Genomic DNA, 27,703 nt, shown 5'->3' on the forward strand with positions numbered 1-27,703 from the left:
TTTCCACTACATAACAAAGCCAGCAGAAGTCAGCAAACCCAGGTACTGTTTGCGGGAGCTAACATCGGTGTCATTAATATTCAGTTGCTGGTTCTTCCTTGTTCAAGAGAATCCAAGAGGTAGACAAATAGCTTGAAACGACGCCGACGTTTTCTTAAGTCTTCAGATGAAGAAGATTTGTGAACAATTTCACTGAAGCGTGAAGCGAACTTTTGTCACTCGTTAAGTTTTTGATGGTTTTGACATATCTTTGACAGCTTTATGTCAACTTTCTGTTGGCTTTTTGGCATGAATTGTAATTGTAGACTTACATTGAAAAACAAATGTGAGAAAATGAGTCGTGTTTTTCGATGAATTGTGAGTTTCTTGTTCGACGCGAAGAAATAAACGACAATGAGTTTTCATGGTAGAATCTTTTCTGTAGTTTTTCCGCACGGCCGTCTGATGTTATGTAATCGCGTCCTATTTAGGTTCAACCGTTAAGTGGTCATATGATAAAATGCTTATTGACTGAGTAAGGTCAGGCCGGACGGGAAAATATTTGTCTCTCGGTCAGGACGCATGGACCTCGCTGCGCTCGGCCCGTACGTCCTGACCTCGAGCCAAATATTTTCCCGTCCGGCCCTCCCACTCAGTCAATAAGTACATAGTACGCATATGCAATGCAGTTTCTCGTCTCTCTTAACTTTGGCATCTCCCTTCGGTCTCTTCCAGTTTCCCAAAGGGATATAGTACTTCACAAACAAGCGTTGTTTCCTGGAAGAAAAAATTAATTTCTTCCCAAAAAGGCACAAACAGTACCCTGATCCCAGGTTCCGCATGAGATGAGAATAATCAAGAAAAACCTCTGGGTCCAGGGTACACAAACACGGTCTTCGTATCGTAATCAAATTTTGGCGCCAAATTGTGCGCGACGCCGACCCAGAACATGACGTCACTAAAAGTCGTGGCCGTGAAAGGAGTCGTCGATTCGTAAGCTCTCTAATAAGCTTATATGTACATTACGATTGTGAATCAATTAGCTTACGATTGTGAATCAATTCACTCATCGAGTTCGGCAGTAAAACAAACAAGCGAAACTCAACGAATAATAAATTCATCCGGTACCTTTGTTTTATCGTTGTTGACTGTAGGTGGCTATACCTGAACTCTGCCACGAGTAAAATCTTATCACGGAAACTTGTTCTTAAAAAACGCACACCACTATACCACCGAGGAAAATGACCCAGGCTTTGTCACTATTTTGGATTTATTTCCTTGATTTAATAACGATGTGGTCGACTAAAATTACAATTACATAAAGCTAAATTACTAACAGCGGGTAAGTGGTTCTACACGCGAGATAAGAAAGACAAACTAGCTATGTACAATAATAGAAACAAACATAACTGAAACAAACTGAAATTAAATGCTGATAAAATAGACTTACTCACCAACGTTTCCGGGTTAAATCCTATCTTATGTCTTGATAACTTCTTTAGGGATTTCTGATTCTTCGATCACGCGCGTTGCTGATCTCATTCTACTGTGCTATAAACTGGTCCTTGTAAAGAAATATATCCCACGTGATATTCTGTAAATCACGGAACGAAATTTGATGATAGATACTTAACTGCGCCTATATGGCAGCGCTTACATGGCTCCCCTAAATTGTAAGATCAATTTATAAAAATAGGCGTCTCCTAGAATGCTTAGCTATGAAATGTCCAAACTAAAGGGAAAAAAAACTAAAATAAAGTGTCCATTCCACATCTGCTTCTGTCAGCATCAGCTTCACTTGGTATCACTGGAATCTGTTCAGCCTTGCGGGATTGGCTCCTCGTCGGGGACACCCGGTCTTCCTTCTGTGTTATTCGGAACTAGGAGGACAAGCTTGTGGATTGGGCGCTCTAGGAAAGACATTGGTTTTCTTCGTCTGCCACTGCTAGAGAGATGGCGATCTCTCTAGCTTACAAAAGTTACTGAGAAAAAAAAAAAGAAGCACAACTAAGAACTAAAATTCAAACTAAAAAAAGTATACTTAATTGGCCACTCCAATTCATATGAAAATGAATTCCACCTACAGGTTCATTTTCATGCAAATCAAACTCATTTTCATATGAGAGGGTTTGCACTGGGACTCGTTTTGGAACATTGCACAAAGTAACTTGGAAATAGCGTATTATTAAATTCTATATTCACACGTGGTGTACAAAGGTGATTTAAAACTATTATGAATATGCAAATAACGCTTGTTGTTGTTGTTGTTTGAGTCTGATATAAAAGTTCAAATTACCTGCACTGGTTTCCGATACTGATAATGAGGCTATGGAACCTGCATATTGATCAAGCAAAGAACAACACTCGTCAGCAATGCAAATGACTAAGTCATGAAACAGCTACTTCCTTACAATTCTTTCCTATCAACAACATTTTCGATCTGGTCATTCCCTCATCTCTACTTTCTCGAACTTTCATTTCCATGCATGCTTTCTTATTTCCATGTCTACATGTTCTGCCATCCTTCCATTGTAGAAACAACTGGAATCAACTTCCTCAAAGAGAAGGATGAAGATAAGACCGTGAGACTAAATTTAACATTAAAAATTCAAAATACCTGAAATTACTGTTTCCTGTATTGGTGATGAATCCGTGACACAAGTGCTCTCTGTTCGATCTGGAAGGGAACGTGAATAATTTGTTAATATGAATGACTAAGTTATAAAGCCTTTTGGTTGTTTTCATTTTAAACTCTCCTGGCTTTTTTTTTATCCAATTCTCCTTCCTTTCAATGTACTCTTTTATACTTGCATCCTCCCATAGATCCATTCTCCGATCCTTTTAACTTCCCATCTGTGCATACTTCAATCCCACAGTTCTCCCAAATTATTCCCTCAGGAACCCAGAGGAGAGGTGAATAGAATACTCCAGATGAAGTTTAACATTCAAACTCGGACTATAGGGAAATTTCCGGCTCTGTTGGTGATGAAACAGCACACTCATCAAAGTAAATGACTACATGTAACAAATCAGCTTTTTCCTCACCATTCTCTCCCATTCACTCAATTTGTCGTCAGGCAATTTTTCGATTCTTCCAGCCTCGATTTCTTTATTACCCTGCTTCCTCATTTCCATTTTTTTGTGTGTGTGTTCAGATCTCATCACCTTCCCATCCTCCCAGCGTTACAAACAAGAAGTGGAATCAACTCTCCCAGAGATGGGGGCGAAGAAAAGGAGAAAGAGAGACAGTTTGTGGTAGAAATTAAGTTTACCTATGCGAGTGCCCTCCGTTGGAGATAAAGTTCCTGCACCAGCATCTTTACCTGTCCAAGAACATGAAACACGGTATAAATATGAATGACCAGTACTGTCGGGAAACCGTTTGTCCTTCTCAATAATAACTGTTCTTTTATCTTTGCATTCTCCTAACCTTCCACCATACACCCATTCACCCATCGTTACTGTCCTCCCATCCCTTTTTTTTTTTTTCAATCTCCTCTTACACCCACATCAACTCTCTTGTAGGAGAGTAGTGAAACAATACCCTGAGAATATACTTGATAAAATAGTTGACCACGCAGCAGCATTCCATCTTTTTTCTCTCATCAACCTTTCGATCAATCCTCCTGTCCTCCCATCTTTTCGTCCTCCCTTTTTAACTACAAAACAAAATTTCCTTGAAGTGGGGGTAAGAAAAAGACCTCAGACTCTAAGTTTACCATTAATATTCATAATACCTGTAAACATTTTCTGCGTTGGCGATGAAGCAGTGGCGTCCGTATGTTCAACTAGCAAAGAAAGGGAAATTCTCTTTGTATAAATGGACATAAATGGCCTGAAAGTCTTGAAGCATTTCTGTTCTTCTCTTAATTATAGCGTCTCAGAGTTAGTCAGAGACATGAATTGCTGCGAAGGCATTCGGGTCTTTGACCACAAATTACGAGCGATGACACACTTTTATCTCTACGAAGCTACGACATTATTAGGTCTCCAGATTGTTACGATTCGACAGCGGTCAAACGCAAAAATCCAACGTGACTTCCGGCTTTCGTCGCCTCGCAGCTTGTAAGAGTTTGAGAAAATGTGCAAGACCTTAGTAAGAAAACGTTATCAAGAGAGAACAGGAAAACCAAATTACGAAACCAAAAACTAAGCGGATAGCAATAGGCCATTTCCGAGTTGCCTTTTGCCTCTGTGTCGAAACGAGTCTCCGTGCAAAACCATTCATGTGAAAATGAATTCCGCCTACAGGTTAATTTTCATGCAAATCAAACTTATTTTCACATGAAAGGTTTTGCACTGGGATTCGTTTTGGAACATAGCACAAAGTAACTCGGAAAAAGCATATTACTAAATTCTATATTCATGCGTGGTGTACAAAGTTGATTTAAAACTATTATGAATATGCAAATAACGCTTGTTGTTGTTCTTGAGTTTGATATAAAAGTTCAAATTACCTGCACTAGTTTCTGATACTGATAATGGGGCTATGGAACCTGCATATTGATCAAGGAAAGAGCAACACTCGTCTTCAATACAAATGACTGAGTCATGAAACAGCTATTTCCTCGAAACTGACGTTTCGACAACCTGAGCGGAAGTCATCTTCAGAGTCAAGTGAATAGTGTTTGTCAGTCGATGATGTTATAAGTCTGGTCCGTTGAATGTTATTGGTCAGTTTAGCCATGATGATATTGGCTGAAAGACTCGTGTAAAGTTTGTCATCAGTCATTGGTGGGTTTCGATCCGTCTATTGTTACTGACAAACACTATTCACTTGACTCTGAAGATGACGTCCACTCAGGTTGTCGAAACGTAAGTCACCAACAACAGTTCTTTTCAGAACTACCCTCAACCGGACGATCACATCATACGAATTACTGATACTCCTGGGTTCACACTATTTACTATAAATGACTAATTTGTAAAGCCTTTTAGTTGTTTTCATTCTAAACTCTCCTGGCTTTTTTTAACCAATTCTCTCTTCCTTTCAATCTACTCTTTTATATTCGCATCCTCCCATAGATCCCTTCTCCGATCCTTTTATCTTCCCATCTATGCATTCTTCAATCCCACATTTCTCCCAAATCAGTCCCTCAGGAACCCAGAGGAGAGGTGAAGAGAACACGCCAGACCAAGTTTAACATTCAAACTCAGACTACAGAGAAATTGCCGGCTCTGTGGGTGATAACACAGCACACGCATCAAAGTAAATGACTACATGTAACAAATCAGCTTTTTCCTCACCATTCTCTCCCATTCACTCAATTTGTCGTCAGGCAATTTTTCGATTCTTCCAGCCTCGATTTTTTTTATTACCCTGCTTCCTTATTTCCTTTCTTTTATGTTCAGATCTCATCACCTTCCCATCCTCCCAGCGTTACAAACAAGAAGTGGAATCAACTCTCCCACAGATAGGGGCGAAGAAAAGGAGAAAGAGAGACAGTTTGTGGTAGAAATTAAGTTTACCTATGCGAGTGCCCTCCGTTGGAGATAAAGTTCCTGCACCAGCATCTTTACCTGTCCAAGAACATGAAACACGGTATAAATATGAATGACCAGTACTGTCGGGAAACCGTTTGTCCTTCTCAATAATAACTGTTCTTTTATCTTTGCATTCTCCTAACCTTCCACCATACACCCATTCACCCATCGTTACTGTCCTCCCATCCCTTTTTTTTTTTTTCAATCTCCTCTTACACCCACATCAACTCTCTTGTAGGAGAGTAGTGAAACAATACCCTGAGAATATACTTGATAAAATAGTTGACCACGCAGCAGCATTCCATCTTTTTTCTCTCATCAACCTTTCGATCAATCCTCCTGTCCTCCCATCTTTTCGTCCTCCCTTTTTAACTACAAAACAAAATTTCCTTGAAGTGGGGGTAAGAAAAAGACCTCAGACTCTAAGTTTACCATTAATATTCATAATACCTGTAAACATTTTCTGCGTTGGCGATGAAGCAGTGGCGTCCGTATGTTCAACTAGCAAAGAAAGGGAAATTCTCTTTGTATAAATGGACATAAATGGCCTGAAAGTCTTGAAGCATTTCTGTTCTTCTCTTAATTATAGCGTCTCAGAGTTAGTCAGAGACATGAATTGCTGCGAAGGCATTCGGGTCTTTGACTACAAATTACGAGCTACGACACACTTTTATCTCTAAGAAGCGATGACCTTATTAGGTCTCCAGATTGTTACGATTCGACAGCAGTCAAACGCAAAAATCCAACGTGTCTTCCGGCTTTCGTCGCCTCGCAGCTTGTAGGAGTTTAAAGACAAACTGTGCAAGACCTTGGTAATAAAACGTTTTCAAGAGAGAACAGGAAAACCAAATTACGAAACCAAAAACTAAGCGGATAGCAATAGGCCATTTCCGAGTTGCCTTTTGCCTCTGTGTCAAAACGAGTCTCCGTGCGAAACCATTCAAATGAAAATGAATTCCGCCTACAGGTTAATTTTCATGCAAATCGAACTCATTTAAATATGAAAGGTTTTGCACTGGGATTCGTTTTGGAACAGAGTACAAAGTAACTCGGAAATAGCATATTACTAAATTCTATATTCATACGTGGTGTACAAAGCTTGATTTATAAATATTATGAACGTGCAAATAAAGCTTGTTGTCGTTTGAGTCGGATATAAAAGTTCAAATCACCAGCACTAGTTTCTGATACTGGTAATGAACCTTTGAAACAAAACTCGTCAATGTAAATGACTAAGTCATGAGACAGCTATTTCCTTACAATTCTTGCCCATCAACTAAATTTCCCATCTAGTCATTCGCCCATTTCTACATTCTCGAACATTCGTTTCCAGGCTTTTTTATTTCCATGCTTCCATGTTCTCCCATCCTTCCATTGTAGAAGCAATTCGAATCAACTTCCTCAGAAAGAAGCATGAAGAAAAGACGGTGAGACAAAATTTAACATTAAAAATTCAAAATACCTGGAATGGTTGTTTCCTTCTTAACAGCACTCTCTGGTTGATCTGGAAGACCTGGAAAGGAATGTTAAGTATTTGTTATTTAACAATTATTCGCCTCAGGCTCAGTGAACATTGATGAATACTCAATATTCACCAATGTTCACTGAGCCTGAGGCGAATAACTGTTTTAGTATAATTCTCAGAGGTGAATATCAAGGACTTCAAAATAACGGACTAAAACATAAAAACACAAATTCTTGGCTTTCAGTTTGGACTCTATCATGTCGTTGTCCCGCTAAGCTTTCTACGTAGTAATCAACCTTGCTTCATTGTTATGTTTTCATTTTTGGCTGATCAGATCTTTTACAGATCCTGCGTAAACCGGCAGCATTTTCGTTTGCGGTCTCTGGCATCATTTTATTTAGTGAATATAGCGTCTTATTATATTTCTCAGTTAGTGCGCGCGCTGTGATTGGTCAATTTAGCGGGCCGTATTCTACTGTACGGCCCGCTAAAATTTAAAGCTTTTTTTGCTGCCAAAATGTTTCGTGATTTATTACCAAGTGTTCTCAACATTTTTAGCAAGTAAAGTTTAAAACTTGTTTTTATGCTGAAATTGTGTATTAAAACCTGCTGAGGGTCACTTAACAACTATTTCAAATTCACTGTTTTTGTTTTCGTGGTTGAAGCCGTTCCTCGTGAATAGAAATCGTTCCCGAACTCTTAAGACACGCAGTAGAAATATAATAAATATCTTCCTAACCTCCTTCTCTCGGTCCGTACTGTAAGTTACGGATCCTCGTTTTTCCCCTTCGATTTGTGGCCATAAATCGATGGGGAAAAAACTCAGTCCGTAACAAAAGACACATAACTTGCACAAGCGCCGCACAGTGAAACTATTTCTTTTACTTAATGATCGTGTATTCCATATCACTGTCATAGTGATATCGACCTTTATAATCCATGAAATATTTCCGATAGCGAGCAATTGGTCTAAACTCGTCACGTGACTAAAATTGGGGAATATCTGAGCACGACGGCGGGGTCGCGCAAGATGGCGGTCGTACTTCAGCTAATAGGCTGATTTAGCAAGGGAACGGGAACGTCACTTGCGTCACGTGACTAAAATTGGGGAATATCTGAGTGATAGCGTACTCACGACGACTACGGCGGGGTCGCCCAAGATGGCGGTCGTACTCCACCTAATAGGTTGAAAGCGACGTTTATAGGGTCCTTATTTGATATTGGACATCCATGTTATGATCGATTAACACCTGTCATAACAAGGTATCCGCTAACCAGTATCACGTGACCATATCGCGAACTCAAGTTTAGCGTTCATCGAGGTCACGTGTTTTTTAAAGTTGGCCGCTGACCAAGAACTGGTTTTCGATCGGATCACGGGCTCATGTCAGTTTTTTGTTTTCACCAGGGCTGGGTTGTTCGGAAGCCGGTTGATGCTAACCCAGGATTAAAAGAGAACCCAATTATAAATTTTTCTTCTATACAAATGTTTTTCACTGCTTTTGTGATTATTCAAACTCAAAACAGAAGACAAAACAATACACAGAAAACCTCACCGCAAAGTTACAAAACTAAAATTAACAAATTGACGTCAGTTTTTTAATGCGTCTGTCCTCTTATTGATGATCAATTGCGTCATAACATTGTCAAAGTGGTTGTGAGTGGTTCCGCAGTAAACTTTGACAAGGAAGTTTATCATCAATAAGAGGATTGACGCATAAAAAATTAACGTCAATTTGTTTTTTACAATAACAAGACCCCAAAATGGTCAAATGCCGGGAATAAATGAGGGGAAAAGACGCCATAAACTTGCCGTAAACAAAAATATGTGAATTTCATTCAAAATGACGCGAACATTGTCAATAGCTTTTCTCGCTTTTTCATTGGCTACTTAAAAAAGTCCATTAAATCTCATTGGTTAAAAAAGTTGACAGTTTGACAGCTGAAAGTTGGACTTGAAAGCTTGCATAAATTAAAATTTTATCCGTGTGTACTCTTATTGAAAAATGGGCCAATCAGCGCGCGAGAAATTAGGCAGTTATTGTGAAATTAAAGTCCTTGCTTATCCTGGGTTAGCTTAAAGTCATTCCTCACATTTGCATCGCGCATCCTTACTGCGCATAATTTATGGCGTCATTAGCGCGCGCTCGTGCACGCGCACATTGAAAACATGACGGATTTGCCGTGATATTGAGCTCTGTCAGTTGAAAAATGGCTCTAGCTCACCAACGAGCACGGGGACCCCAATTTTTTTTCCAGTCATTGTAGTCAACTAATCATAAGCTTTGCGTGAGAAAAGACTGATCTAATTTCTATTGCTGAAAATTGAATAAATAAGAAAAATAGTAGATACACTGTGGTCTTTTCTATTTTGCAGTCGGTAACCACGTCAAGAAATTCGGTTCAAATTTTTAATCAAGGATTTAGCTTTCTGTCTGAATCAAACTTAAAACGTTTATTTGTGTCCGACACATTGCATTGACTGTAGTTTAATGCGTGTTCTTATGAGTCCGGGCTCACAAAGATGTTACAATTACTGGGAATGCGTTCTTATGATAAGCATTAAATAATGCCAAAATGGGGCATTTTCAATGCCTCACTGCTCCTTGATGAGCATGGGCACCCACCTTTTTCATTTCAAAATTGAAGTTATCATATGAAAAATATTCAGTGGACAAAGTTTGAACAAAAATCTATTGTAACTTTTATTTCAGAGGAATTACCTTAATAGGCCTTTGAAAAACCCGGCCCAGGAGCTCCGCTTTTAGGCTTGTCTAAATCTATATATTATCCCCAATTTTCAAAACTGCGCGTGTTGTGCAGAATGTATGGGGGATAATAAACACAAACGCTTGTCTAAATCTATATATTATCCCCAATTTTCAAAACTGCGCGTGTTGTGCACAATGTATGGGGGATAATAAACACAAACGCAATCGGATATATGTCGTTTAGTTGGACATTCTCTCTTCCTCAAAGCTCACAGTTTCCCTCGAGCTAAGCTCTCGGAAAACTGTTCGCTTCTCCCAACAGAGAAAGTCCCCGAACAAATATCCGAGTATGTTTTCGCGCCAAATGGAAGTTATTGTTTATAATAGCGCGGCAAATATTCTAATGCAGGAGCATGACTAATTACCAACATTAATTTCTAAACAGTCATCCCGTCATTTTTCCCGTTTGTTTATAAATGTATCAGTTAAGTTTTACCGCGTAAGTTACAAGGTAACCTTTTTCGTGACTGAAGATGGAATCTAATCTTTCTACCTTCAAATATCGTTACGTCTACTGACCTTCATCTTGGGTTGATTCTCCCAAGGAGTCTAACTTTTTACGGACGTTTTTCACTTGATGTCCCAATTCCTCTTTCAGGTTTTCTGCGACGGAAAAAAAAAACCAGCTTGTCAGATTTAGTGTGGGAGGCGCGGTGGCCTCATGGTTAGTGCGCTCGTCTCCGGATCGAGCGGTCTGGGTTCGAGCCCTGGCCGGGGACATTGTGTTGTGTTCTTGGGCAATTCACTTTACTCTCACAGTGCCTCTCTCCACCCAGGTGTATAAATGGGTACCGACGAACTTAATGCTGGGGGTAACCCTGCGATGGACTAGCATCCCATCCAGGGGGGAGTAGAAATACTCCTAGTCGCTTCATGCTACAGAAACCGGGATAAGCTCCGGCCTGATTGGCCACTTGGCTCGCATGCAGACTTTACCTTGTCAGATTTAGTTTAAAGCTTTTACAGGTTGCTCTTAAGAGTCCCTGTCCATAAAAATGGAAAATAACTCGACAAGGGTCGAAAATTCGATTTCGCTCATATTTTCATGGTAGATAGGCTAGGGCATGACAAAAACTACTGGATAGTTTTTTCAGTTTGGCAAAATATCCTTTTATTTCAAAGAAATATGCAAATTACCAACTTCCGTTAAAATCGTCATTTGACGCACCATTTTATTAAGCAAGTTTGAGAGCCTCGCATGCAAAACTACATCATTCTTCCGTCTTTAAAACACTCAAATATTTTTGTGCAATGTTTAAATGTGTACTGGGTTGGTTTTAGGGAATGTTGCGTTGTCTTTTTGGGTGCAAAATAATTAAATTTCGAAGACATGTATTTCATTCACTTAAAAGTACTTCGTGTATATAATTAATTTTCACCATGTGCGAAACCTTTAAATGGATTAAGCTTCTGGTGGTTGAATCGCAGAAGGATGATCTACAGATTCCTGTAAAAATTTCTTTGGGCAAATGATTGTGAGCGACGCGAGAGCTTTTCAAAGAACGTTAAATATGCAAATATTTGACCATTCCTTCGTCAAATTTCAATTCACGGACGTATATTTTAACATGCGCCGCATGACTTGACCAATGTTAAGTTGAAATAGACACAGAGCTGATAATTTCGAAATGTTCTAACCTCATTTGCTGTAAAAGGCAGGTCCAAAGCCGATTTGACGTGTTTCTCTCACCATTCGTCGCACATAAAGCAGAAGTTTGCTTTTGTTTACACAACGTCCGATTACATCACCAACTGTCAACTTATTTAATGGTCGAATACAATGTATCTGTGACCCTCTTTCGACACATATGATCACCACTGCATCTAAGTCAAAAATTGCTAAGTCATTTGTAGATAGTTGCTTGCTTTGCACTACACCAAAATATTACATTTGATCATCGTGGTTTGATGGATTGAATCCTTGCTTGCAGCGGTTCCTTGTTCGTCACGCAATGCTGTCATCCCATTTTAGGGGGTAGTGGCAGGACAATTTCTATCCTAATACATAAGGTTCTGTAAGGCTGGGAACCACTGGGAGCACACAATCGTGTTGAGTAGGAAGAGATTAAATTGAGAAATGAGAAGAATGAATAGTTTACCGTTGCCCGTGTTGTTATCTTTTACTCGACCACCGCTACCTACATGCCCTGCGTAATACTGTAACGCTAAACTTATACCTAGGTCTTTTCGCGCTGTGCAATTATTTTTGGTTTACATGTAATACAGTGGGCTACCCCCGGGGAAATGGGTGGTGACCGCTTAATAGGGCTAGCCGCTTAAATAGAAGTTGGTGTACCTTGAATATTTAATTTTTCACTATCGGGTTATAAATTTCTTGGTGAACATGGAGTCAATTCAAGACAATCATGATAGACGTGTATTTGAATTATCACTCGTCATGCACCTTCAATTTCAGACTCTTATCTGCCATCGCCCTTTCCAAAACAAAGTTTTTAAATTTTGGGTGGCCGCTTAATAGGGGTAAAGACAATAATGAAACCCTTATCGGAACGACCAAATGGTGGCCGCGGAGGTAACCGGTCAATAGGTGTTTTATTTACAATATTTTACTGACAATAATTTTGGACCGTATTGACACTAGTCCTCTATTTTCTGTTACAAACAGACCAATGCCTCGCCCCCAGGCAAACAAAATACGCCAAATAAGATGGCATGGCCAGGGCTATTTACTCACGTAATTACTAATCAAATTTAGTCTGTTTTTCTCACGAATTAGACACGTTGCGATTTCCTATTTTTATTTCAGCTAGTTCTTGCTTCATTGATCTATAATTTGTTTTATGGCGATTTTTTTAAAATTCTAGTTAGTACAGGCACTAGTTTTATCAGCTGTTGTCTGAAACATCAAAACGTACAACAAACGTGATTTGGACAGAGGCCACGTACACTATAAAATACGATTATATAAATATACACATATTATTATATATATGAACAAACAGATGAACAATGATTAAATTGCTTCATTTATCCTGAGAGTGCTCTATACAAAATAGATCAAAATGTGCAGCATATGCCGTGACAGCATTGCGTGACGAACAAATAACGGCTGTAAGATTGTGCTGCGCCGACACGCTTATCAGCAATGGTCAGCAATCGATCAAACGTATTATTTTGGCGCAGTGCAAAGCAAGCAACTATCAAGAAATGACTCAGCCGTTTTTGACTTAGATGTAGTGATGTTCATATGGGCAGAAGGATGGTCACATATTCATGGAATTCGACCAATAATAGGTTGACAGTTGGCGATGTACATCGGACGTTAACCTTGTGTAAACAAAAGCAAACTTCTGCTTTTTGTGCGACGAATGGTGAGAGAAACACGTCAAATCGGCTTTGGACCTGCCTTTTGCAACAAATAAGGTTAGAACATTTCGAAATTATCAGCTCTGTGTCTATTTCAACTTATGATAGGTCAAGTCATGTGGCGCATGCTAAAATATACGTCTAACCCGTAAATTGAAATTTGACGACGGACGGTCAAATATTTGCATTTTTGACGTACTTTGAAAAGCTCTCGCGTCGCTCACAATCATTTGCCCAAAGAAATTTTTACAGGAATCTGTAGATCATCCTTCTGCGATTCAACCACCAGAAGCTTAATCCATTTGAAGGTTTCGCACATGGTGAAAATTAATTATATACACGAAATACTTTTAAGTGAATGAAATACATGTCTTCGAAATTTAATTATTTTGCACCCAAAAAGACAACGCAACATTCCCTAAAACCAACCCAGTACACATTTAAACATTGCACAAAAATATTTGAGTGTTTTAAAGACGGAAGAATGATGTGGTTTTGCATGCGAGGCTCTCAAACTTGCTTAATAAAATGGTGCGTCAAATGACGATTTTAACGGAAGTTGGTAATTCGCATATTTCTTTGAAATAAAAGGATATTTTGCCAAAAAAAACTATCCAGTAGTTTTTGTCATGCCCTAGCCTATCTACCATGAGAATATGAGCGAAATCGAATTTTCGACCCTTGCCGCGAAATTAAGAATTTGTCTGATTTTTACAGGCAGGCACTCCTAACGCCCACGTTTAACAGGACCCTTTTTTTCGTGTCCTTTATTTTTCAGAAGTGTAAGAAACAATGCTGAATACATGACGCAGTCATTATACAGGAGACAGAACAGCTCTCAAGAAATGATTGACACTTGAAATTTCGTACTTCTAGCAAAATAGCAAGATAAATGTTCCCTTCTTCGAATAGCTTTTTTAAGTACTTTAAGTTCTTTGAACTTTGAACTTTCCTTGGTCAACGTTTTTATTTTTACGTTTGTTATTGCTATGATTAATTATTTGCGTGTGCAAATAATTCCATGTTGCAACCTTTCACTGTGAACTAACCTGCTTCTGGGTTTATCTCCGTTAGCTTCCCCAAATTTTTCATCTTTTCGTTCGCCTTTTCTACTTGATTTTGCACTTGTTCCAGTTTGTCTTGGATGTTTCCTGGGGTTTAAATTTAATTTACTTCAAGGGCTAATAAAATGAAAAAACACTCGGCGTAGGTGGGGGAGTTACTCAGGTATATTAGTGACGAGAACGTGCGAGTAAGGCCAAACTGTTGGTCCAAAAGTTTCTTAATAGGCTCAAACGAGACCCAAAACAGAATATAACCCCCAAAAGGCCCTTTTTTAAGCACGGGAAAGGACGTCTCATTGTCCACATGTGGATGAAGTTGAAGTTTGTAAACGAAACTAGTGCAATATTATTTGAAATTTGCAGTCCTTTAGAGAGTCTGCTAAACACAATATGACTATTCACTCTTGTTTTACATGAGCAATAGTCAACTCGGTTGCGCCAGATATAGACGTTGAGTATTCGCTCAAAGGGAACCAGTGTTTGAAGTGGATGTTTTGCAGCATTGTATTATAGGCATTGTACCATTTGTAGTTCTCCTATGTTTCAGAGGAAGATGTAAATAATACAATTTCTACTGAAAGGAAATTGACTGTTATGCTGCTTTGAAATCCCGAGGTTCAACGTACTGACGAGCGTGTGTAAAGACCTGCAAGCTTTGATCAAACGGCAACTCAATCCGCACGCGATTTTACTAAACCGTGATGTGTCGAGAGTTAATTGGAAATCGGCATTTAAAGAAAATTTGGTCAGAATTCTGCCAAAACATTGAATCAGATTATTCCCTTTTGATTTCTATGAGATGACAGTTGATGAGGCCTTCCACATTTTCAGCTATCACCTCATGGAAATCTGATTTATTCGTAAAGGTTACTAAACAAAAGGGCAATGCAAAGTCATTTATCTTACCAAACGAAAGGTGCAGCATCTTTTTCACAAGACAATCACACTGCTTCCGCCAGCTGTACTTCTCTGCATACTTTGCACGAAGAAGGTTAGCCTCTTCAAGTCGAAGCTCTCTACCTTTTTTACGGACGGTGTTGATAGCCTTGGCCCATTCTTTTGGATCTTCGGAATCAACTACGTGAGAGGTACCTGAAGGAACCTCCTTCAGAGCATCTCCAAGTCCTGAGTTACCACTCACAAGTACAGGAAGACCAGCAGATAGAGCTTCTAGAGCAGCCAAGCCAAAGCCCTCAGTCCTCGATGTCATGATTGCCAGATCGACCTCACAGAACAATTTGGCTAGCTCTTCCCTACTTTCCTTAAAGCGGCGAACAGTTAGCTGACTTGGGAAGAGACCATGCTGGAGTAACTTTTCTGCCACTTCATCCCCTTTTCTTTCTGGTACTCCAACAAGCATGAGCTGGTAGGATGGGTCTTTCAGTTCGGCAACTGCCTGAACAGCAATGTCATATCCCTTTAACTTGAAATCTTCGCCATCACCTCGTCCAAATACCAGAACAGAAAACTTCCTTCTTTCTTCAAAGGCTTGTTGAACATTGTCAAACTCCTCGAAAATGCTTGGGGTGATATTCATAACATCTTGATCTTTCCTACTGGAACGGAGGTAACGAGAGTAGGTATCTGCCAGCTTGGGCCCAACAGCGACAACTTGATCAGCCCGCTCGCAGAGTTTTACCTCTTCTTGATGTTTTTCTTCCCATTTCGAAATTACCCCTTCATTACTCTTGTACATCCCAAGCTCTTCAGGAGCTGTGTGGACAACTTGAATCCACTTGCAATCATGCTGTCGCTTTATGAGTGGTATTTGTCGACCAAGGTGAAGTCCGTGTCCAATTACACAGTGAGGAAGATGACCTTTGGGTAAAGAAGTCAACCAATCAATTGGCTCAAAACCTGGAAGTTCTTCTGCTTCAATGAGCTGAACACTGTGACTACGGGCATCTTTCTTATCTTCTTCGCTACATTTGGGAAGAAAGACATAAACCTCCACATTAGGGTCTTTTGCCAATTGTACTGCAAGTTCTCTGTTGATGGTCGACAAGCCAACCTTTGATGACTTCCATTCACTACTTAACAGAGTAACTGTCAATGTTTCGTCACAGGACAAGCTTGGTTTTTCATCTTCCACGACTTTACGAGTTGTGGAGGCCACATAATGAATGGGCGATTCCTAAATCAAAAATTTGAAGATGAGGAAATTCAAGAGCTGCATAAATATAATAATCACTTTTCACTCACAAATTGAAAAGAGGTGGGTTCTCGGCTTGTTATCTTAGACAGTTAAATCTGCCACAAATTTCTTTACAGAAATCCTCAAGAGAAAGGTTTGAAATGAATTATGAACTTATAAAATGTTAATTGAACTTAAGGTTACTCCAAACCTTTGCGGGGCTACTTTTTCCAAATTTTCTTTTTTCCAACCAAATTGAAGTTTTTTATTCAAGGTAACATTTCCCAGAAAATGAAAATAAAATATTAAACATTAACATTTCATAACCTTTCTATTGATGTATAGTTTGTGGAGGTTTCCTTGAAAACAGCGTGCGTACGAATTTTTTTCTAGAGGACACCAGCGAAGGTTTGGAGTAACCTTAAAGCGTTGTACTTTTTCTGAATGCTATTGCTAGCCTATTCTTAGCACGAGCTTAAAAACTAAGGCCCAGTTCAGATGCCAAACTTTTCATGAGTCGAAACTCCGAAGGCCGCTACACTCATATGCCAAAGCAAACTCGATTAAGGACCTTCGCGCTAATTGTCTCAGCGCATCCTCACAGGGAGTCATCAATTCCGATTAGAATATGATTAAAGGCTGAACCTACCTTTATCGCGCGTGTTTTGTGTTTTGATGCGGCCATTTTGAATTTTTAATACGCGGTCACTAGTGCGAAGTCTGGAACCGAAATTTAAGAAGTCTGGGACAGGCGGGAAAATTCGCAAATTTTCGAAGGAGCCTAACGCTCACCGACAATAATAGAGCTCCGAGAAGGCTCCGAGCGATTCCCGTAATTGTCGGTTCCAGACCTCGCACTAGCAGACCGCGCACGTATTTAAAAATCAAAATGGCCGCCACAAAACACAAAACACGCGCGATAGGCCTTGCGATAAAGGTAGGTTGATCTTTTATTCATATTCTACACGGATGTGAAGGCTCCCTGTGCAGCCTTACTGCGCACGCAAATTCACACGCCACGTCATGCATCGAGCGCGCGCGATTGTTACTACTAATAAATAATGGTAATTGAACTGAGTGGAGTGCAATTTGGTCTGAAATCATCCCTCGAGTGCACGATGCCCAGTGGATGGTACGTTTTTTTTCTTTCATACCGTTTAATGGCATGATTTTAAGGGAGTCCAGCTCGTTATCATCTCCGTTTCTTTTTGTGACCTCGGCGAAGGACTCAATACTCTGGACCTTGTCAAGTTCTTGCGGCGCCATTTGTTTCAAGACATTGCCAAGATGGCAGGACTAACACCAGCTTCGTAAGACGTTCATTCATTCACTGTTTTGTGGAGCGGGGTGTATTTTGACTATGTTTATTCACAGCGACAGAGCTGAGCTCTTTTGTTGCTTCGTTTGAAACTGCCAGAAACCTGGAAACATCTACCTTCTTGAGATGGCCCTGAATTTGTTGTTGTTTGGTTTTCGTTTGTTTATGTTTTACTGGACTCGGTATCATACGGATTTTGAGCAGATGTTGAAGAAAAATCGCCAAAATATTCATCAAAATGGACACTGAAAGTTGGAAACTTCCATTAAAGTAGGTGTTCAGCCTGAAGGAGCTGACAATCGTCATTTAGAAACTGTAATTAATTACATTCGTCAATTTTTTTGGAAAAAAAAAACACAATAACAATAAAGTTTTGGCTATACTAGTTGCTAAATTCCCCACACAATGGCTTTTTGCCTTTCATTTTCCTGAAATTTTATTGTTTACTTTAAACTAATATTGAAATCTGATTTGTTGTTTTGTTTTACTGTCCCATTCTCAATGGCTGAGAAAAAGATGCGATTTAGAGCAAAAAATAGTGCGATTCGTGAATAAATCGCACCATTGAGAGCCAATTAGATTGTAAGGATAGCCAGTGATTTCAAAATGGGTTTAACAAAATGATTAATTGATAGGGCAGACGGCTACTGCTATAGCTTTGCCTGGATTTAACGATCTTGGACGTACGGTAACCCCTATTTTTCTTTTCATGGATCACTTTCTCTACCGTTTTTTACGTTTTGTGAAAAAATGAAGAGAATCTATCGATTAGAAGTTTGAATTTTCTGCGAAATGCACCATCGAATTCCGTTCTTTTTAGCTCCTCGTTTATCTGTGCGGCGGTTTCAAATGCCTCTTGAAGGGTAAAGTTTTGTGAAAACGTTGGCAACATTTGGAATTATTTACGCAGCAGACCCACTTCTACAAACTATGACTAAGATCGTTTGCCTCCGTTGACTCACTTTCGATATTTTTAACTATAAATCCCTGTGGACCATGCTGAATTACGTGCGTCAATTTATCCAAATCAGGGTAGTTTTGCACAGGCTTTATCTTTGAAACGAAGTCGGTGACCCCCAATTTTTTTTGCATTTCTGGCACAAGTAACTCATTATCTGAATGCAGTAAAAAATTTTAAAAAATCCATCTACTGGAAAATTTTCGCGCGGACGTCCTTAAGTTCGACTTTAAAGCGACTTTGGAGCGACGGCTGATTCAGACGGTGTACTTGCGTCGGACTTAATTTGGGAAGCCCGTGATATTAAAACAATTTTAGATGAGAAAATATACGTTCTGAATTCAAGAACTCTGTCCAAATCGAAAATCTGTGACAAATATTTCGCTGTTTATAGCAATACTTATAGGGAAATCGCAATCGCAAGGTTCATTGGTTGTATTTAGAAAGGTTTTCTCCTGGTATCGAGCTGTTGATAAGAAATCTCTTAAGCTGGGCTATTATCATGAAGAAACAGCAAAAATGAATTTACGCTGAGGAAACCCGCTTATTGAGTCCCGTTTCTCATAAATCGAAGGCATAAAGGGAGCTCCGAAACACCACGGAGTTTTTGTTGCCTTTAATAGGGGTGGCAAATGGTCCTTCAAAAACTCTGGGTCTCATAAAATTTTAGTTGAATTTGACGGGTCTCGCAGTGTCGCTTTTTAGCCGTTAGTTGCTTCTCACAGTCCCGATTTTTATACGAAGCTGACTCAGAGTCTTGATTTTTCCCGAGGCTAAGGGGCTTGAAGTCTTGATTCGTTTGTTTGGTTTTACAAATGACGTCTTCTCATCACTTAATATTGAATTTCAATAGAGCAACTTTCAAATTCTCGAGGAAAAAATAATCCTGACTTCTCCTAAATTGTCTGAATTCCACAAAAAGCTTCAAAACTTACCGCAAGTCATTTTGGTGCCAGAAAAAGTTATTTTGTTCAAGGATATCATAACGCAGTGTGTTATATCCGAATTTCCAGTTCCAGCCAGTTTCCAGAAGCTGGCTAAAAGGCTAACAGGGGGAACCAAGAAAGCACACAACCCATGAGAGCTCATCATGAAGCCCACGGAGTCGGATAACGTATCAGTTGTCCCCTGTGGAACAGTGTATAAGCACAAGTATTCCAGGTGAACTCACTCACTGCCCATCATGCCCACTGGCGCACAGGGTAGCAACAAAGGACCTCCACAAGTGTCTGTCTCCGACCGGCTTTTGAATGGAGCTCCAGCTATCGCCCAAGTCCCTCATCTCTGCCTCGACAGTGCGTCGCCATGTATTTTTGGGTCTGCCAAGCTTGCGCCTACCCTCCGATGTCCAGTGGAGTGCCATCTTCGAAACCGAGTCTCTCTCCCTCCTGATGACGTGACCCATCCATCGCCATCGTCTCTGCATGATGATGGTACCAATGCACTCTTGTTCGCGTTGTATAAGCAGATCCTTGTTGGAAATGGTCTGAGGCCAGAAAATACGAAGGACGTTTCACAGACGTTTCGTGTGGAAGGTCGACAGCTTTCTCAGATCACTTTCTGCCATTCGCCAGCATTCTGACCCATACAAAAGGCGTAGACAGAACACAGCTATGGTAGATCTTGAGTTTGGTGCGCCACACATTGTTTAGCGTTTTAATTTGAAGGAGTTCCTGGCTTCGTTTAGCCGGCTTTGGAAATATATGCCTGCTCTGCCATCATATCTGACAATGCTATCCAAGTACTCAAATTGCTCAGTCATAGGGAGATCTTTTTCACCTATCTTGATTGGTTGAGGGCTAGAGGTGTTAAGAGCCATGACTTCTGTTTTGGTGAGGTTGATGTTGAGTCCTTGTTGATGAGCATAAGTGCTTAGTATACTTGTCTTCTCTTGCATGTGGCAGTGGGTGTAAGATGCGAGTGCTATATCATCGTTGAAATCCAGATCCTCTAAGGTGGAGATGAGGGTCCACCGAATGCCCCTGGGTTGGTCTTTCGTGAAACGACATATCACTCAATGACCAAGTTAAATAGAAATGCAAACATCACGCAACCTTACCTAACTCCTGTTTGGACCTCAAAGCAGATATCACCGCCCTTGACACAACAAGAGAATGCTTTGTAGAAGCTTTGGGTAAGTTGGACAATCTTCAGGGGGACACCATAGTCTTGAAGTATGCGCTACAAGCTCTCTCTGTGTACACTATGAAAGACCTTTTGGAAGTCTACAGAAGAGGATATAAAACTGCCTCTACCACTCTGTGCACCGCATGTTCAATGATATTATGTAGGGTGAATATCTGGTCAGCACAACCCCTGCCTCGGGCCGTACTCAAGACCGAGGGCACAGTTTTTCCCAATACGGATCGACCAAGGCCGGCAAATAACGTGTTTATTTTTTTTTCTCTACGGTATTGCTTGGAAAGCAACTTTTGCGATGAGTTTTAGTTGAAGCTGTTCAGTTCAAAACTGGCGTACACGTCAGTTTAATATTTCGGGCACGAAAAGCGACAAAAAAGTTTGATATGTTGCCAGTTTGTTGACTGAATGATTTCATTTTACGTTGTTTTATGGTGTAACAAAAAGCTTAAAAGTTGCTAAAGTGTTGAATGTTTACATTTGACATTGTTTTATGGTGTAACAAAAAGCTTGAAAAGTTGCCTAAGCTGGACATTTCTGAGCGGTCTGTATTCGGTATCCGCATAGGAAATTTAGACCGCTAGAGTGGTGCGCAATTGGCCAATCAGATTCGGGGATTTAGGATTCCGGACTGCTGAGAAGAGCTGGAGGAAAAAATGATATCTTTTGATTCCTGTATGCGAAGCTGGTGGTTTTGATTTGCCCGCTTTTGACGCGATGGAAAGCGGTCGAGTGTATTTTAGTTATTTTGACCTATTTTGCCAGTTTTTACCATCTTGAGCAAATAATCCCCGCTAAAACCACCGTCAATGTAACTTGCAGCCTAGACCTTTCATAGCTCTCTATAGTAGCTTATAGTAATAATATTGACGCTGGACCTAACTGGCCAAACGTGGCGCGGTTGCTTACGCGATGCCATTATTGAAGTTTTACTGATAGACTAATAACGAATTATCGGCATATTGATATCTAACCATTTTCAGTAGAATTCTACTAGTATAGTAATGCAAATGCTGTAATCTGATTGGCTGAGCCATTGAACACTATCAGACATTAGTGTGCAGTGGCTGGAGGTCGGCTAGGAAATGAGACGTTTTTTTCGTTTTTCCAAATGTTTGGAGGAAAATGTTGATGCAAATGGATAATTAAATTCCCGAGAAGTCTAAACGAAGGATATATACGGTTTCTTGACTTTTCAAAAAGTTGAAATTATTGAAAAACTGATGCGCGCGTGCACACAACTTCAAATTTAAATGACAATTCAATCCGAGCGACCTTTTTCAGGCGCAAAGTTTAATAACACGTCAAGAAATAATTGGAAACCGTTATTTGAACTTAATTATAGTAAGAATTCCACTAAAACAATTAGATTATTCGCTCTCGATTTCTATGTGGCGATAGTTGATGAGGCCGAAGGCCTCATGAACTATCACCTCATAGAAATCTCGAGCTCATAATCTAATTGTTAAATAGAGTACTTACGTGATTCGTGCTTTCGCTTGCGATGGGAAGACCTTTTGTTCATTTCGGTTTCCTTCATGGTTTACACGAACGCTTCCAGCGACTTCTACTGAGTTCAAACACAGCTGCGCTTTCTTTGACGACTTCCAGACAACTGGAAAATATTTTTGTGCAATGTTTAAATGTGTACTGGGTTGATTTTAGGGAATGTTGCGTTGTCTTTTTGGGTGCAAAATAATTAAATTTCGAAGACATGTATTTCATTCACTTAAAAGTACTTCCTGAATATAATTAATTTTCACCATGTGCGAAACCTTCAAATGGATCAAGCTTCTGGTGGTTGAATCGCAGAAGGATGGTCTACAGATTCCTGTAAAAATTTCTTTGGGCAAATGATTGTGAGCGACACGAGAGCTTTTCAAAGTACGTCAAAAATGCAAATATTTGACCATCCGTCGTCAAATTTCAATTTACGGGTTAGACGTATATTTTAGCATGTGCCACACGACTTGACCTATAATAAGTTGTAATAGACACAGAGCTGATAATTTCGAAATGTTCTAACCTCATTTGTTGTAAAAGGCAGGTCCAAAGCCGATTTGACGTGTTTCTAGTGGATCTCTCACCATTCGTCGCACATAAAGCAGAAGTTTGCTTTTGTTTACACAAGGTTAACGTCCGATGTACATTGCCTACTGTCAACCTATTATTGGTCGAATACTATGAATCTGTGACCATCTTTCTGCGCTTATGAACATCACTGCATCTAAGTCTAAAACGGCTGAGTCATTTGCTTTAAGCTTCGCCAAAATATTGCGTTTGATCCATTGCTGACCATTGCTGATAAGCGTGTCGGCGCAGCACAATCTTACAGCCGTTATTTGTTCGTCACGCAATGCTGTCACGGAATATGCTGCACAGTTTGATCTATTTTGTATAGAGTACTCTCAGGATAAGTGAAACAATTTAATCATTGTTCACCTGTTTGTTCACATATATAATAATAAGTGTATATTTATAAAATCGTGTTCTATAGTGTACGTGGCGTCGGTCCAAATCACGTTTGTTGTACGTTCTGACGTTTCAGACAACAGCTGATAAAGCTAGTGCCTGTACTCACTAGAATTTTAAGAAAATCGCCATAAACAAATTATAGATCAATGAAGCAAGAACTGAAATAAAAATAACAGACTAAATTTAATTAGTAATTTCGTGAGTAAATAGCCCTGGCCATGCCATTTTATTTGGCGTATTTTGTTTGCTTCGTGGCGAGGCATTGGTATGTAACAGAAAATAGCGGACTGTGTTCAATACAGTCCAAAATTATCGTCAGCAAAATATTGTAAATAAAACACCTATTGACCGGTTACCTCCGCGGCCACCATTTGGTCATTCCGATAAGGGTTTCATTATTGTCTCTACCCCTATTAAGCGGCCACCCAAAATTTAAGAACTTTGTTTTGGAAAGGGCGATGGCAGATAAGAGTCTAAAATTGAAGGTGCATGACGAGTGATAATTCAAACACACGTCTATCATGATTATTTTGAATTGACTCCATGTTCACCAAGAAATTTATAGCCCGACAGTGAAAAATTAAATATTCAAGGTACACCAACCTCTATTTAAGCGGCTAGCCCTATTAAGAGTCCCTGCACCTAAGAAACGACCGATGATTTCCGGCTAAAAAATAAAATCGGCCTATTTTTATCTCCCAAGTAGAGGTTACCGAATACTATTTAAAAATGAATTTCTTTTGTTTCAGTTCCGCTTTAAACCAAAAATATCGAGCCGCAAAGTTTTTCCGTCTGAAAGCAGCAAAATCAGGCCGAAAATAAGCCCCCGCAAAAAACTGTTTAGAAATTACTATCGCAACGCAAAATAATGAGAAAACTACACAGTGTTGAAGAAAAAGGCCTTTTAATGCAATATCATTCGATAAACATCAAAAAACTGCCGAAGCGATTAACAAATAAAGTTTCAAATATTGCATACTAAATTAGATGGAGCGTTGGAGCTGATTTTAAAATAATTATTTCTCAAAAGTTCAACGCTTTTGAAAGCAATCACAGTGATGAATTAGACATTGGAGGGATACAAATCACGTTTCTGGAAAAACATTTTTCGGCCAAAGTATATTGACCTTGTACAAAGCGTTCAAAGTTACCGTTTTTACCGTTATCCTGCTACTTCGGCGAAACACTTCTCTTTTGCCAATACGGCCATGGATAGCGTGTTAAACGCCACTTTAAACCTTGCTAGGCATTCAAAGACCGTCCTAAGTAGAAGGAAGTAGAACTAAAAGAGAAAGGAAGATGAAAAATACACAGAAAAAGAAAATAACTCGAAATTACCATCTGCTAACGAAAGTTGAATCTGGAAAATGTCGTCGCGTGACAGCGGCCATTGACGTCATTTGTATCAATAGCGGTGGAATCCAAACGAATGCACAAATAGGAAAACAATTTTTCCCGGCCAGAAAACGTTTAGTGGAACAATGTTATGTTATTTTTCACAAATGATGGTCACTCAAAAAGAAAAACTTCCCCAACCGCCACACCGTTTTGGCCGCAGCGTGATCTGAGTTATGGGTCACGACTTGATCTCTAGCCGCTGACCGCCCGAAGGACATTGCAGACTCGTTTTCCCACGCTCTTGCGACCTTTACGTGACAAATGACGTCATTGGCCGCTGTCACGCGACGACATTTTCCAGATTCAACTTTCGTTAGCAGATGGTAATTTCGAGTTATTTTCTTTTTCTGCGTATTTTTCATCTTCCTTTCTCTTTCAATTCTACATCCTTCTACTCAGGATAGTCTCTGAATGCCTAGCAAGGTTTACAGTGGCGTTTACCACGCTATCCACGGCCGTATTGGCAAAAGAGAAGCGTTTCGCCGAAGTAGCAGGATAACGGTAAACACGGTAACTTTGAACGCTTTGTACAAGGTCAATATACTTTGGCCGAAAAATGTTTTTCCAGAAACGTGATTTGTATCCCTCCAATGTCTCATTCATCACTGTGATTGCTTTCAAAAGCGTTGAACTTTTGAGAAATAATTATTTTAAAATCAGCTCCAACGCTCCATCTAATTTAGTATGCAATATTTGAAACTTTATTTGTTAATCGCTTCGGCAGTTTTTTGATGTTTATCGAATGATATTGCATTAAAAGGCCTTTTTCTTCAACACTGTGTAGTTTTCTCATTATTTTGCGTTGCGATAGTAATTTCTAAACAGTTTTTTGCGGGGGCTTATTTTCGGCCTGATTTTGCTGCTTTCAGGCGGAAAAACTTTGCGGCTCGATATTTTTGGTTTAAAGCGGAACTGAAACAAAAGAAATTCATTTTTAAATAGTATTCGGTAACCTCTACTTGGGAGATAAAAATAGGCCGATTTTATTTTTTAGCCGGAAATCATCGGTCGTTTCTTAGGTGCAGGGCCTCTTAAGCGGTCACCACCCATTTCCCCGAGGGTAGCCCACTGTATTACATGTAAACCAAAAATAATTGCATAGCGCGAAAAGACCTATTGTAGGTATGAGTTGAGCGTTACAGTATTACGCAGGGCATGTAGGTAGCGGTGGTCGAGTAAAAGATAACAACAGGGGCAATGGTAAACTATTCATTCTTTTCATTTCTTAATTCAATCTCTTCCTACTCAACACGATTGTGTGCTCCCAGTGATTCCAAGCCTTACGGAGCCTTACGTATTAGATAGAAATTGTCCTACCCCTACCCCCTAAAATGGGATGACAGCATTGCGTGACGAACAAGGAACCGCTGCAAGCAAGGATTCAAGCCATCAAACTATGATGATCAAACGTAATACTTTGGTGTAGTGCAAAGCAAGCAACTATCTACAAATGACTTAGCTGTTTTTTACTTAGATGCAGTGGTGATCATATGCGTCGAAAGAAGGTCACAGATTCATGGTATTCGACCGTTAAATAAGTTGACAGTTGGCGATGTACATCGGACGTTATGTAAACAAAAGCAAACTTCTGCTTTACGTGCGACGAATGGTGAGAGAAACACGTCAAATCGGCTTTGGACCTGCCTTTTACAGCAAATGAGGTTAGAACATTTCGAAATTATCAGCTCTGTGTCTATTACAACTTATTATAGGTCAAGTCGTGTGGCACATGCTAAAATATACGTCTAACCCGTAAATTGAAATTTGACGACGGATGGTCAAATATTTGCATTTTTGACGTACTTTGAAAAGCTCTCGTGTCGCTCACAATCATTTGCCCAAAGAAATTTTTACAGGAATCTGTAGACCATCCTTCTGCGATTCAACCGCCAGAAGCTTGATCCATTTGAAGGTTTCGCACATGGTGAAAATTAATTATATTCAGGAAGTACTTTTAAGTGAATGAAATACATGTCTTCGAAATTTAATTATTTTGCACCCAAAAAGACAACGCAACATTCCCTAAAATCAGCCCAGTACACATTTAAACATTGTGCAAAAGTATTTGAGTGTTTTAAAGACGGAAGAATAATGTGGTTTTGCATGCGAGGCTCTCAAACTTGTGTAAAAAAATGGTGCGTTAAATGACGATTTTAACGGAATTTGGTAATTTGCATATTTCTTTGAAATAAAAGGATATTTTGCCAAAAAAACTATCCAGTAGTTTTTGTCATGCCCTAGCCTACCTACTATGAAAATATGAGCCAAATGGAGTTTTCGACCCCTGCCGAGTTATTTTTCCATTTTTATGGACAGGGACACTTAAACCTTTCACACTTCCAGAGCCCATGCTGTGCTGAGCAAGCTGGACACTTCCGTCTGGGACCGAATACCTTCTTCGTACCATCCTGGTTTCCAATCAGGCCAGGTTCAGCTTTGGTTGTGAATGAGTTTATCTTTGGTATAGACCTTCCACCTCTCTCGTTAACTCTTTTCTTCTCCCTTAAGGAACTCAGGAAGAGATCTTCTCCAAACCCATTATTCACAAGCTTTGCTCTGTCCTTGACAAACTTCAAAAAAAATCACTGAACTTCGGTCGTCGTCCAGATTCAATAATTCTGTCAGCACATTCTGCCCACTTTCCTCTCACAAAGTAGGGTAGCTTCCTGCTCAGCTCCATCAGGGTGTTGGTGTGGTTCAGGTCACTGAGGAATTCGGGTCCCATTCCCCTGAGGGTCCTTTCTGCTATCTCGAGATGTCTTGCGAATTCTAACAGAGTTGACCCAGTGCTGACCTTTAATAGTGGTAAATGTTCCAATTTCTTTAAATGAGCCTTTGCAATAACATGAGGCAGACCAAAGTTTTCCTCCAAGGTTTTCTTTGCAGACTCGTAACCCTCTGAAACTGGCAAGTTGACACAACTTTCAATGGCATCTCTGGCCTTGCCCGTGCAATGTTGGATAAGAAACTGCAGGTTTCTAGAATTATCAGCATCATCTTCCAAACAAGTTTCAAACTTCCGCATGAATGATTCATAGTTAACTGGGTTTCCATCAAAGTGCATATTTTCTATCTTGGGGATGTTCATGACTTGGTACAAGGTGTTAACTATCTTTTCCTCAGTATCCAAATTAGCTGGCATTTGCACTTGCTCTGACCTTTCCTGTCGCTGAGTGCTCTAGGTTGGGGGT

At 39.8% G+C, this 27,703-nt stretch overlaps 2 protein-coding genes across 2 annotated transcripts; both read right to left on the minus strand.

The window, feature by feature from the left end:
• Window positions 1-2,191: 2,191 nt before the first annotated feature.
• Window positions 2,192-5,632, minus strand: LOC145501742 (uncharacterized). The gene is made up of 6 exons (XM_081481165.1): window positions 5,449-5,632; window positions 4,437-4,475; window positions 3,717-3,767; window positions 3,252-3,302; window positions 2,597-2,656; window positions 2,192-2,314 (listed from the first exon to the last, which is right to left on the minus strand). Exons 1-6 carry the CDS (start codon window positions 5,630-5,632, stop codon window positions 2,211-2,213), a joined length of 489 nt encoding a protein of 162 aa, XP_081337291.1. The 3' UTR covers window positions 2,192-2,210.
• Window positions 5,633-5,686: 54 nt separating this feature from the next.
• Window positions 5,687-27,654, minus strand: LOC145501825 (uncharacterized). Its single transcript, XM_081481240.1, has 8 exons — window positions 27,163-27,654; window positions 26,906-27,082; window positions 14,997-16,224; window positions 14,076-14,177; window positions 10,219-10,302; window positions 6,926-6,976; window positions 5,914-5,964; window positions 5,687-5,835 (listed from the first exon to the last, which is right to left on the minus strand). The coding sequence occupies exons 1-8, from the start codon at window positions 27,652-27,654 to the stop codon at window positions 5,687-5,689; spliced, it is 2,334 nt and encodes a 777-aa protein (XP_081337366.1).
• Between the last annotated feature and the right edge of the window lie 49 nt (window positions 27,655-27,703).

Source organism: Orbicella franksi, chromosome 1, assembly GCF_964199315.1.
Source record: "Orbicella franksi chromosome 1, jaOrbFran1.1, whole genome shotgun sequence".
In the NCBI taxonomy this organism is placed as follows: Eukaryota; Metazoa; Cnidaria; class Anthozoa; order Scleractinia; family Merulinidae; genus Orbicella; species Orbicella franksi.